This window comes from Panthera onca, chromosome D3, assembly GCF_046562875.1.
Source record: "Panthera onca isolate mPanOnc1 chromosome D3, mPanOnc1 haplotype 2, whole genome shotgun sequence".
NCBI lineage: Eukaryota > Metazoa > Chordata > Mammalia > Carnivora > Felidae > Panthera > Panthera onca.
This window is the reverse complement of record NC_138350.1, coordinates 61,853,017-61,867,019: the sequence shown is the minus strand read 5'-3', so window position 1 is coordinate 61,867,019 and position 14,003 is coordinate 61,853,017. Positions and strand designations below refer to the sequence as shown.

The 14,003-nt window shown below is 35.1% G+C and overlaps 1 protein-coding gene across 1 annotated transcript in view; it reads right to left on the bottom strand.

Annotated features, from left to right (window-relative positions):
- Positions 1-14,003, bottom strand: part of PIK3C3 (phosphatidylinositol 3-kinase catalytic subunit type 3) — a 145,479-nt gene that overhangs the window by 85,643 nt on the left and 45,833 nt on the right. The window contains exons 7-9 of the mRNA XM_060613717.2: positions 11,782-11,853; positions 8,499-8,603; positions 7,721-7,813 (exon numbers count right to left, since the gene is read on the bottom strand). Of these exons, the coding sequence (XP_060469700.1) occupies positions 7,721-7,813; positions 8,499-8,603; positions 11,782-11,853 (270 nt within the window). The remainder of the gene's footprint in view (positions 1-7,720; positions 7,814-8,498; positions 8,604-11,781; positions 11,854-14,003) is intronic.

Here is a 14,003-nt window from a genome sequence, read left to right as displayed (position 1 = left end):
TTAGTTTTTTCTTTGTTTTTTTAAGGTTTTATTTATTTTTAACAGACAGAGAGACAGAGCGTGAGTAGGGGAGGGGCAGAGAGAGAGGGAGACACAGAATCCGAAGCAGGCTCCAGGCTCTGAGTTGTCAGCACACAGCCAGACACGGGGCTCGAACCCACAAGCCGTGATGACATCATGACCTGAGCCAAAGTCAGACACTTAACGGACTGAGCCACCCAGTCTGAACCCACATGAAGGTACTGGCTTCTACCTTGTACCTTGTACCTTGTACCAGGCGACCCTACATTTTTCAAGTTAAACCACTATACAGAGCACTACAAATTTTTAAGTTTTCTTTGACTTTTCTTCATTTTCCTTTTTTATTTTAAAATAGCACAGGCCTTGGGGTGCCTCCTTCAGTGAAGTATTCAAATTCGGCTCAGGTCATTATCTCACGGTTCCTGAGTTCAAGTTCTGGATTAGGACTCTGCTGACAGCGCAGAGCTTGGAGCCTGTTTCAGATTCTGTGTCTCCCTCTCTCTCTGCCCCTCCCCCTGCTCTCTCTCTCTCTCTCTCTCTCTCTCTCTCAAAAGTAAATAAACATTAAAAAAAATTTTTTTTAATAACAAAATAGTACAGGCCTCAAGACATGGAAATAAAGAGGCGTACATATTCTCATGAGATGTTTTACAAACAACCTTCATTTTACAACATCAACATGGGACATAAAATATTGCAGCCAATAAATAAAAAGAGTTCAAAGTTAAGCAAAGGTACAATCCCTGCCACGAACCTCACTCTCAAACCTCTCCAGGATCACTGGGTTTCCTAGATACTCACACATGAGGGCTCAAACTAAATTAAATATGTACATCTCTTACACAGAGAAGTAACTATTTTAAAAGACAAACAAAAACTCCACACAAACAAGCATAGAGAAAAACACAGAAGCAGCAACAAATATTCTATGATTCAGCTACCTGTTTGTAGTATCTTTCTGGAACCTCACTTCTTTAGACAAGCAGCATAACTATCTAAAGTTTTTACAAGATTTTCCAGGTAAATAAATGACCTTGGAGCATATCATTCATGGTTCCATACATAATAAGTGCTCTTTTAACAAGGTTGTATATTTGTTCTCCATAAAAAACTATCTCTATTGTCACATCTCCCTACTGGGAACAGTTTCCTGGCTGATCCCATTTTCTTCTTTCTCTTTGTCTATGAATTCCTCTCTTGAACAAAGATAACTTTAAAATTTTAAATTCCTGGGGCCCCTGGGTGGCTCAGTCGGTTAAGCGTCCGACTTTGGCTCAGGTCATGAATTTGCAGTCTGTGAGTTCGAGCCCCGTGTCGGGCTCTGTGCTGACAGCTCGGAGCCTGAAGCCTGCTTCGGTTCTGTGTGTCCCTCTCTCTCTCTCTCTGCCCCTCTCCTGCTCATGCTCTATTTCTCTCTGTCTCTCAAAAATAAACGTTTAAAAAAAATTTTTTTTTTAATTTAAAATTCCTGTTCTGCCCAACTAAAATCTTTTCATTAGTAAACTAATCCAGTTCTGAAAAAAAAAAAAAATGCCCTTTTGGACAACAAAACACAGTTATTGGTTAGTATGACATAAAATGAACCCTAATGCCCATGACCTAACTTATTCTTGATTTAAGTAAATTAAGCAAAAAGGCCCGATGGAGATTATCTAGTCCAGTGCTCAAACTGTATATAATCTCAGTGAAGTCAGTGGCTTGCCTGTCACCTCAAAATGGTAAGAAGCTACACCCAAAACTGGGATCCACTAACTCTGAGCCCATGCATCTTTCACCAGATGGTTCCTCCCTACCATTAAGGCACTGCCATCTCCTAATTAGCTAAATCCATGCCCCGTAGAGCCACTATTCCATCAACACTGATCTCCTAAATCCATTACCAATTCCTGTCCATTATTTCCCAAGCAATATTTCCTGCATTTTTCCCCTCAGCTTGATTCTCACTTTGAGCTCTTCCTTTAGTACTTACCTCAGTTTTAACCCTTTCATTCAAATGATGCTCTTCTTAACTGCCAAACACTTTTGTGGGCATTCTTATCTCTACAACTGGAGTCTGTTCTGAAAGGTAGCTATCCATTTCTTCAGTACCGACAGCATGCCATTTAGCACAGTGCTCCCTCTCCATGTAAGAACACAGACCACCCTTCTAACTTATTCCATGCATTTTATTTTTCACTTCTAGAATGCATTTCTATGTTGAATGTTGAAACAAAGCAATACTTCTTAAATAACTACAGCAAAACCTTCTCCATTTCACAGCACATCAGCAGTCTTAATAGAAATGTGCAGATATGTACTTACAAGCAAATCTTGCAGCATGCTGATGTACTCAGCTCAATAACTGAAACAATCTAACCCCCAGATTCTCAGATTTACAGATTTACTAGTAAGATTTATAGCATGCTGCTGCCAAGGAACTTAAGACACTGTACAAAAAATTATACAACTTTCTAATGCTGAATGTTACAAATGTAAGCAAAGAGGTAGTAGAATGAAGAAGGAAAACAAGGAGAAGGGAAATGAGAAAGATAGAAAATGTAAGAATTTGAAGCAATAATAATAATAATACTTAATTCCTGGCCCTTTAAAGATGCTGTACTGATGTATGTAAATTTAAGGATTCAAAAGCAATTTTATCTTTAGAGTTTCCACCGATAAATGGAGAGTACAGGCTTTCGAGCCAGAGTGTTTGAGGTCAAATCCTAATTCCCAGCTCCATGACTTTTTGGCTGAGTCACCTCTAGCACATTATTTAACTTTTAAGTAACTTGTCCTATAAAGTTGCAGTAATGATTAAATAAGTTACTAAATGCAAATGTTTAGAACAGTACTTTGGAAATAATATATATTTGATGTTAATTATTTTATCATCTGATATTATTGTTATTCTACTTCTGATGTTGGGTGCAATGTCAAATGACAACATTACCACTTTTATTGCCATGTTTTAAATAGCAGTATTTCCAATTTTTTTTTTTTTAATGTTTATTTTTGAAAGAGAGATAGAGAGCAAGCAAGGGAGGGAGGGCAGACAGAGAGAGGGAGACACAGAATTGGAAGCAGGCTCCAGGCTCTGAGCTGTCAGCGCAAAGCCTGATGCGGGGCTCAAACTCACAAACCGTGAGATCATGACCTAAGCCAGACACTTAACCGACTGAGCCACCCAAGCGCCCCTAAATAGCAGTATTTCATTAACCTCCCTTCTGATCTTAGAACCTCTTCACCATTATCTCCTATTCTTAGAATCACATTCACAATCACTTCAGAGCTGAAAAAAACTATGTTCATCATATATATCTCTATTTTTAACTTCTACCAACTAAGTTATGGGAAATTTCTAATTTGTTGCTAAAGGGAAATCTATTCCTCTACTCAGGACACTTCTGACAACAAATGTGTCATTTTCCACACCAAACAATTGCTTAATTCTCTGAGAACACCAACTAGATGTCCCAAAATCTAGTTCAATTCTGAAACTACCTGGAGTTACTGAAGATTCCACAGGTTAAAGGGTCAGTCTCCCAAAACTGCTTCCTGTTTTAGAGCCAATTACAAATTTTGGATCCCCAGGTTGCCCACACTTGTGTGTGACTTGGCTACAAATCAGAAGTTACCAATAACACCTTCCTCAGGCTCAGTAATTTGCTATAACAGCTCACAAAACTCAGAAATACTTTACTTATTACTACTGGTTTTTTACAAAGGATACAAAATGAATAACCAGATGAAAAGGTACATTGGACAGGTCTGGAAGGGTCCCAAGCAGAGGTGGTTCTGTCCCTATAGAGGTTTGGATGTGCCACTCTCCTGTCACATGAATGCATTCACCAACCCAGAAGCTCTACAGACCTTGTCGTTATAGGTTTTCATGAAGGTTCCATTACATAGGTTTGATTTATTCTGGCCAGTGTTGATTAATGCAATGCCTAGTCCCTCTCCCAGAAGTCATGGGGTGGGGTTGAAAATTCCAACCTTCTAATCATATTCATCTGGTTGGTTCCTCTAGCAACCAGCTCCATCTTGCAAGAATCACCTCATTAGCATAAACTCAGGTATGGCTGAAAGGGGCTTATTATGAATAACAAAAAGACACCACCCCCATCCCTACCACTCAGGAAATCCCCAGGGCTTTAGAAACCGTGCCAGAAACAAAAACCAAGTATATATTTCTTATTAGATCACAGTATCACAGTTGTGCTTCTAATTTCAAAATTGAAAATATCTGCTCACCCTGCTCCTTCCATTTGCCCTATTTCATTATTTCAGGCACTCAAGCCTAACTCCTGGGAGTTGTCACCAAGTCATCTTACACATTCTCCTCTCCTTCCCCTGCCCTCCAAGATCACTCTCAAAATCATACATGAGTCTCCTAATTAGATCTCTTCCTTCATTCTCAGATCTGCTCCAACCCACCCTGATTCAACTTCCTTAAAACATCACTTCTTAAGACATACTCTGTTGCTTTAGTGGTTTCCTATCACCAGTGAAATCCAACTCCCAAGCTAGAATCCAAGGCTCAAACTGACTCCAACTTGTTTATTTCATAACCATTCACACAAATTTTTCTGTCTCTGAACTTAACATGCTGCCTTACTCATGCTTTTCTTCTCCATGAAAAATGATCATCACATAAAAAATATCATTGAAGCTTATTCAAACTTTAAGACCAATCTTTTGCTCTGTGAAATTTTCTTCATATCATAGCACACTGATCTTGCTATACTCTACATATCTATTATAGTAATTACTTAAATGTTTATTTGGAGAATAACCTTTAATCAATTTACATGCTTATGTTTCCCCATTTTGAGTCTGTATAAATATCCTTTCCCTAAAAACAGTTTTAATTTATATGAAGACAGAGAAATGGTATCTCAAAGCCTAGAGTCTAAATATTACTAGGCCAAAGTGGTAACTTTGCTTGCTAAAGTGAATTCATTTCTGCTCCTCATCGACTTCTTGACAGCACAAATATGATTATTGTCCTGATGTTACGGTCCCAACAGCTACTTCAGGAAAAGCCTCATATGAACATTCAGTGCATCACTATTACCTCCACTGTGTGACAGTTCCTATGCTTTTTTTCCCCCAAAGATAACAGAAAGGCATTAAGAAAGTTATTTTCAATTAACATTTTTATAAGAAGCCATTTACCATTTATTGGTTTTGAAAAGTTACAATATTCACATTTTGGATTTCATAATAATAAGCCACTTTCCATACTATGTAGAAATAGTTCTACATAGTATGGACCACAAATTTTTAAAATCTTCCTGAATTTCACTGGTTTTGCTAGAAAGTGATTACTGTGAACTTCGTAGGTGCAACATCACATCCAGAGTAGAAGGTTTTCATCCAAAATACTTAAGACAGGTCATTTAGAAAAAAATAGGTGGAAAGACCAAATTTAATTAAAAAGTAAATAAGAAATGTAAGTTTGTAAGAACTAATTTCCACCAATTTTTGACCACTGCTTTCTCTCCACCAAATCTTTTCAGCTTCAGGGCCCAATGCCAAATAACCTAAATCAGTTTCAGAGAAACTGACACGGAAAGAACTTCTTTGTGTAAGTAAATTAAGGGACAGGAGTACAAGAGTATTTGTTTTCTACAAAACCCATTTTAAATTATTACAAAGACACAAATGTGGCTGTGTGAATAATTCCTCTGGTCACTTGAAAGCCAATATATATATCTGGTCTACTGAAAAGCGCTTCCCAAACATTAAGAAATATTGTTTGTTCTACTCTAGTGATCATAAGAATCCTATAATGTGTCCTGAGAACTGAAGTTTCATCACCCACATTTCAAAAACTTGAAATCAACTAGTTAAATGAAACTTGTCATATACTTTATATCACTTGAGCATTTTATTTCTTTTGCACATATCTGGAAGTAATTGAATTTCGGTGGGAAGTGACTACTTGTTTAAACAAACAATTTTTCTTGCAAGTGTTTCTATCTAAGGCAGTTCTGCTCTGTAAATCTTTTCTATGCTTCTTGAACCCATACATTCTAACAGGTTTAATTCAATATCTTGCTGTGTGTTTTAGCAAACACTCTTCTACATTCAAGATGCAATTTCTGTGACCAAGGTTTTTCTTCATTTAACAGAGTATCATGTACTAACTCAATTTTTTTATGAAACCCAGAATCACAACCTAAGTTTTTATTGATGAATATTTCCTTTTTTGCAGTCATGAAGAGAATAACACTCAAAGCTATAGGAAATTTAAAATTCTTCTTTCACTCTTGTTAAGGATGTAAAGGAGAGTTAATATAATTCATCTACAAAGAATTTCCCAAGGCATCAATAAAAGATAAAGAAGTAAAGCTGGAAAGTTTAAGATGAGCTGCAATTGAATTTTTACCTTTACTTTAGAAATGAAAAGAAATAAAATTGTTTCAGAAAAACAAGTTAAAGTAGCTAAAGACTGTCTCATGAGATTGTAAAACATATTCATTCATTCTCATATAATTATGTAATAGCTTTCTGACAGATATTAATTTTCCTGATGCTGCTATGTTTTGTGCCCAACACATTTCATAATTCCTGCTGAGGCATGTACGTGATGTTGCAAATATTTTCTCTAAAATCCACTAAGTTCTCTTCTAATTCACAGATGTGAGCACATCAAGATGGTATAAGAGCTTTGTGCTTCTTGCACAGGTTCCTTAATGTCTTTAAGACTCAAGCTTCCTCATATATAGAACACTCATGATCACACCAACATTCTGGGGTTGTTGTGGGATTTAAAAGATCCCTGGCATACTGTGGCTGATTAACAGATACTGGTTATTATTCTTATATCTTAAGAGTTAGCCCTTGAACCTATGTTCTAAGAATTTACAGACTATTTTAAGAACTAAAAGAGACTTGAAGTTCACATTTAATCAACTCATATTAAATATGAGAAACTAAAATTCAGACAGGTGGAAGTGATTTGCCAGTACTCAAAAAGCTTCCTAGTGGCAACAGTAAGACTCAGAACCAAGTCCCTAGACTGTAATCTAGTGCTGACTACTTTATCCTAATTCTCTCCAGAAACTTAGTAACTCCATGGTTTCATTAAGAAAAGCAAATGTCTGGTTCTGACCTTGCCTCTATTCCACATGCCAAGATGGATCCCACTCTATGACTCAACTTATGCATTTCAAATTACATTTCTCATACTCCCTCTCCAGCCACATCTCCTCCAAAGTTCTATATTCCTTTTAATAACATAAATAGTTTGGTAGTCATCCAAGTTCAAAGAGGTGAGAACCATGAAGACAGAGGTGAAACATTTACTCTGCATCTACTATGTGCCAGGTACTTGGCCAGGTTATTCACCAGTATTACCTCACCTACCAAGGATTGTCATCACCAGAAAAATGAGGAAACCAAGCTTCCAAAGCAATTCTCCTCACCTTACCTAGTAAGAATAAGTAGTGGTACCAAAAGTGAACCCAAGTCTCTCTGATTTAACCCATTCAAACTATGCACCTATACATAATCTATGCAGCAACAAACTGGTACATGTATCTTTGTGTATATGCCCTTTGTAATATTTAAAAAATGAAATATCATATATATTGCTCTATAGCATGTTTTTATTTTGACAATAACATTTTATTTCCATGGCAGTTTTACCTCTCCTGTTCATTAGTAACAAATTTTGCAAATAAATCTGATATACGAAAATATTCAAGATACTCACTTTTTCTTGATTAGTGAGATAATATCTAAACTTCCAAACAAGATCTTGTTCTTCATATGTAAGTTGCTTGGTTGGTGGATAACTCACAATAATCTACAACAAAGAAAAAAAGAACTACGTTGGTTAAATATATTCTTCCTATGTATTTCCATTTCATTTAAAATTTTTCATTTATTTAAATATTTCTATAATAGAATATTACAGAAGTAGAGAAATGTACATGAAGCAGAGTAAGGCTTAAACTTGCTGTACTTCTCAGTCCAAAAAAGGATATTATTAGAGTGCAGGGACAGAAAAAAACGATGTAATAAGTCACACTCCATATAGAAATCTGTAACTACAGAGCTCATTTAATTCAACCAAAAATACACCATATCAAAATAACAAAATCCCCCTTTCTTTCCAAAAGGAAAAAGGAAATAAATAATGAACATTTTCCCTGTCAAGTCAAAGCACACAACAATGCATATCTGCACACCAAGACTTTCCCTCAGGCAATGTACCTTGGGGCCAGTTTCTATATGGTGGCCAGACCACTATATCAAGAAAGTATATACTATTTGTCTCTCTGTCTCCAGGATTAATATATTTTCTTAAAGCCCCAAAATTGATTTCAAAAAACATACAGAAAATGCAAAATTGTTGAAATTACGCAGATTTCATTACCCTGGAAAACACATGCACCTGAATCACTTTCAAATGAAGTGGTTATCACATCAATTGCAACTAAATTACACATTTCATTATTTTTATATTATTAGTCCATAAATTCTCTTACATTTAGTTGATCTCTTGTGGCAGCGTTAGGTTTGAGATCATGGTCAGAAGGTCCACTTCTTAAACTCCGGGCAAGCTTGTGATGTTTGCTCTCAACTAAATTCTCCTATAAATTATTTATAAAATTAATCAATAATGTAAACTTCATCAAAAGGAAGTTTCAATAGCCAATTAGAAATATAAAAGTAAGTAGTTGCTTACTTAAAACCATTTTAAAATAATTAACATTTTATTCTTGTTACAACTTTCATCCCCTGTGTATGTTTCTTTTAAATATCACCATATTGAGATAGGGAAACTAAATATGCCTTATGCTTCACTAGTGCCATAATATGCACATACCGTTCCAGCTTCTTAAAATATCTCATTATACCCCCTCGTTCTTCATATATTCAAGGCTTTCATACCCACTCGGGTATCACCTTTACTCTAAAATCTTCCCTGACAACCCAGACTAAAGCATTCCCTCTTCCTATGAGCTACTAATGACCCTGGGACATCTGCCAGCAGTGACTGATGGAAGGAATGGTGACCATAATGCTTGAACATACATATGTATACTTGGTATGGACTATTTTAACTATAGCCAAAGCCATTAGTTTTCAACATACTGTCTTTGCTTAAGGGATTTTTTTATTTTATTTTTATTTTGCATGTGTGGATTATCTGTTCATATCTTTTTCCTAATTTCCAATTGGGTTTCTGGTCCTTTATTACTTCAGTTTTTAAGAATCCTCAATACATTAGATACTCATCCCTTTGTCTGTGATGTAGGTCAAAAAGAGTTTCTTCCAGTTTGTCACTTGTCTTTTGACTTTGTTACAGTGTTTTGCCATATGATTGTTTTAACGTAGTCACATTTATCAATCATTTCTTTTACAGTCTCTAGATTTTGAGTCATAACATGATTACAAAGCTTTCCCTACACTGACAGTAAAGTACTAGTAAGGTTTCATTTTAATACTTAAATCCCTGATCTATTTGGAATTTTTCTCTACGTATGATGTGAAGTATGGATCTGACTTAATCTTTTTCGAAATGTATGATGTGAGGTACGGGTCTGATTTTATCTTTCTATAAATGGCTAACCAGTTCCCCACGACTATGTTCCAGTAATGAAATGCCACTAAGTATCATATACTAATTTGCATATGTACTTGGATCTATTTCTGGGCTTTTTCTGCTGTTCTATCAGTCTATCTGTGTCTGTGTACGTACACGTGCTAGTGCATGTGCTTATAATTACAGAAGTTTTATAGTGCTTTATTCTCTGATTCAGTAGTATAATAGCTGGGGTTTTTTTGTTGTTGTTGTTGTTAAAATATAGTCCTCTATTTGGTAAATAATCATGACTACAAACTGAACTAAATTTTTGAGCACAGGGGATAAGGAGAGTAGTTTTGGTTTTTTGTTTTAGTTTTGGATTTCTTTCTATCTTTTTAGTGTTTGCCCACTTGCATTTAAAACTTTTTTTAATTGTTTTTAATTTTTTTTTAATATTTATTTATTTTTGAGAGAGAGAGAAAGAGCTCAAGCCAGAGAGAGGCAGAGAGAGAGGGAGACAGAATGTAAAGCAACCTCCAGGCTCTCATCTGTCAGCACAGTGCCTGATGTGGGGCTGGAACTCACCAGTAAGATCATGACCTGAGCCAAAGTCAGACGCTTAAACGACTGAGTCACCCAGGTGCCCCTGTTTTGTTTTGTTTTAATTACAGTATCCATAATGTTAAAGCTATAATTCTTTTTTTTTTTTTTAAGCTTTATTTATTTTTGAGAGAGAGTGCAAGCGGGAGAGGGGCAGAGAGAAAAGCTAGACAGGAGATCCAAAGCAGGCTCCATGCTGACAGCAGCAAGCCAGATGTGGAGCTAGAACCCAGGAACCACAAGACTGTGATGCTGGGCCGATTTTGGACACTCAACTTAGCCACCCAGGCACCCTAAAGCTATTAACTCTTGATGAGTATCATCTTTAGAAAAGAATACACTAAAAATACAAACATCTCATTTACTGGACTTTTTGGTAGGAGTAACAGTGCTAACTAACTAAGGTCCTGGTATAAAAAACGTTTTTTTTTTCTTACATTTTTTTTAAATGTTTATTTACTATTGAGAGACAGGGGGAGACAGCATGAGCAGGGGAGGGGCAGAGAGGAGGAGACACAGAATCTGAAGCAGGCTCCAGGCTCTGAGCTGTCAGCACAGAGCCCGACACAGGGTGCCCCGTGGACTGAGCCACCCAAGTGCCCCCAAAAATCTTTTTTACTGTTGGTCACTTTGAAGGTAAGCATAAAATATGTCCATTCATGTGTTTCAAATATCCAGAATAAAAAAATATCATCTTATAATGAAAATTCAGTTTCAATTTTAGACATATTAACTCGAACTTATTATACTATGCATAGGGACTGTGAAGGAATTCAGGATGTTTGTTTCTAAAAGATTTGCAAGTGACCTTTTTTTCCCTAATTTTTATGCTTTTTTTCTGCCATCTCTTCCTTTGGTGTTGGGCCATCAGTTATTACTTCCTGCTTTAATGATGTGTATTTACCTCTATCATCATGTTTTTATCTTCTAATATGCCACTTTTAATCCACTTTGGTCTGATTAGGAAGGTAACTAATCCAATTAGAAAGGTAAAAAAAATAACAATAAGATGGTTCAGAGTGATGTAAAGGAGTTTTAAGTGTGAATATCATGGTATCTATTATGATACTAAAAGTATTTTTTGCCTGAAACTTTCTAAATTTAAAGTCATCTAATTAATCCTCTGGTACAAAGTAAGAATTCTTCCTGTTTCCTATCACTGAAAGTGCTATCATCTCAAACTTCCATATGTAGGTATCTCTCAAAATCATCCAAGTCACCATGATCCAAATAAAAAAGTTCTTGTAGCTACAACAATCTTCCATATTTTCCAACAAAATCAGTCTCCCTATAATTGTCCATTGAGCCTACAGTTTCATTCCAGTATAAACAAACTCCCCTTCCACATGACGACAACCTTTCAAATACCTGTTCCCTAAGTTCTCAAGACTACATTCCCTAACTCTTCCAATAATCAAATAAAATGGTTCCCCAATACTATACTCTCCTGACCTTATTTTTAGGTGTTGGTACTGTAAAAGTTCACTGAACTTGACTCCAGATAGCTAAAATGGACTTATGAATTACTTTTAGGTGTCTGAGTTAGTTACATACTTTTTTAAAAGAAAGTGTATGTGTGGATCCAAGTCATAATCACTGTGGAGAAACACACTTTCATAAGAAATTTGGCAATAACTCACCATAGACATCTGAGGATCAGGAACCTTCACTATCTCAAAGCTTGTTAAAATTGGAGATGACTCATCACCATCCTGGGTTACAGTGTAGTAAGTTAAAAAACAGATAAAATTTAACCAAATAGTAAAAAACAATACATGATAATGCACATCCTATGTATTTTAATTCTATTTAATGAACATCATTCCTCCCTTTTAAAAAAAAGTATCTTCTTTCAACTGTATTTTAAAATACATATCCATTTTTTACCTGTTGTTGCTGAGGAAATACTTTGGGAAAAATAAAATCTAACAAAAAGTTGTTACAGTTTTTAGATATATTAGATATAGAAATTAGTAGATTGTTTTTGTTTTTTTAACTGTTTATAATGATAATGGGTCAAAATTAGTATGTCCTCATTTTCCAACTTAAAACAAGAAACCACAAAGTATAATTAAAATATAATAAGTATAAATATGAATAAAATGCACAAGGGATGTATTGCATTATTTACAAAAACTACTGAGTAGATGTTGGTAACTTTTCAAATTATCACAATAAAGTTCCATTCAAAGAAGTCAAATTTTAGGTCTGGAGTTAATGTTGCTGAACTTTATACACAGAGACTCAGCAGCATTGCTTCTTAGAGGGACACCTCCTCAATGCAATGCAAACTTGAATAAAAAGAATCAATCCATCAATTCTTAAGAAATAAAGCTGCCTTATTTTGTTGGTATTATCATTTTTGAAGAGTATTGGCTTTTATTTTTATCCAAATCAGGCAAGAGAGGTAATTCAGCATAATAAATGTCACTGTGTACATAGTGGGAAAAGCTAAACTAATTAAGGGCAAAATTCATTTCTTCCTAACTGTACATCTTGGATCAAGTTTTTCTGTCAATTTCCAAATGCTAGTATTTCCTTTGTTAGATAATGTGCACAAAACCAGGAGAGACTGAAATAGGGGAAGTACTGTGACTTGACTTTAGTTCAATAATTGAGTCTTACAGAAAACCACAAATTCCCACAGCCGTTGTTTAACAGGCTGGTTCTCAGTCACAATACCAGAAGACACATTTATCAGCCCAACTGTGACAAGTAATCTTCACTAAGGCTATCTGTCACAAAAGACAGGTGACAAGAAAGTCTATTTCCATTAGATTCAATACACTGGCCCAGCAATCTTTACACTAAGTGGAAATATGACAGGGTAGGTAGACAGGCATTAATTTATGAGCAATTTTCAAGAAGCAGTAGAAAGGGGTCAAGAACCTTTTCAAAAATACTTGAAATTCTTCTAATTTTTGTTCTGTTATTATTTCATCTATTATCAAAGCTGTCTCTCAAAAGATTCTTCACATCTCTTATGTTTGAAAGTACCATTTCCATTATCATGTTTTTGCAATATAAACTCCACATAGGCAGGAAATAATGCTTTAAATTATATGATATATAGTATTAAATGTAAAATGTGAGTTTATTAAGTGTATTAGTGACAAAATAATTTCACTCATCTGTATTTCCCACTGTTTTTAATGCAGTTTTTCTAATGAATTAATAAACAATGTTAAATAGTCTACCTTCCTAATGTCTTTTTACCAAAGACTATCATTTATAAAATAAAAAGCTGAAACAAGTTAACTTTTCCTAACCTTTTATTAAAGAGAAGGGGTACAAGCCTAAGAGAAAAAGATATATGTTAACTTGAAAAGTACCAAAAAAATGATCATAAATGAACTATATAAACCTTAAAACTCCATTACAAAAAGATCTTTCAAATAATTTATAGTTATAAAAAGATGTATATTTTCAAAAATCACTGAGACAGCTTTAATAAATAACACTAGAGCGTAAATATAATTTAGAAGTGCTGCCTCTAATAAACAAATATACTGCATATAACTATATACTAGAAGAAATATTATTCTATTATGCCATGTATCAAAAAGTCTGTCCTCACCCACGATGATTTAAGCACCTAAGTATTTCCACAATAATACCTGGTTTACATAGTTCTGAACTATGCATGCAATCATTTCTATAGTGCTTAAATTAAGACCCTTCAACAAGCATTAAAGGCACAGATATTTTTCATCTAGCTACATATCAAATATACAGTACTTTCTTCTGCATAATGAGCAGACCAGAACAAATCCATAAGTGCGTACTTGTTATCACTCAGTCAGATAACATAGTTTTCTTAATTCTGCATTAATTATATATAAAAAATACATATTTAGAACGG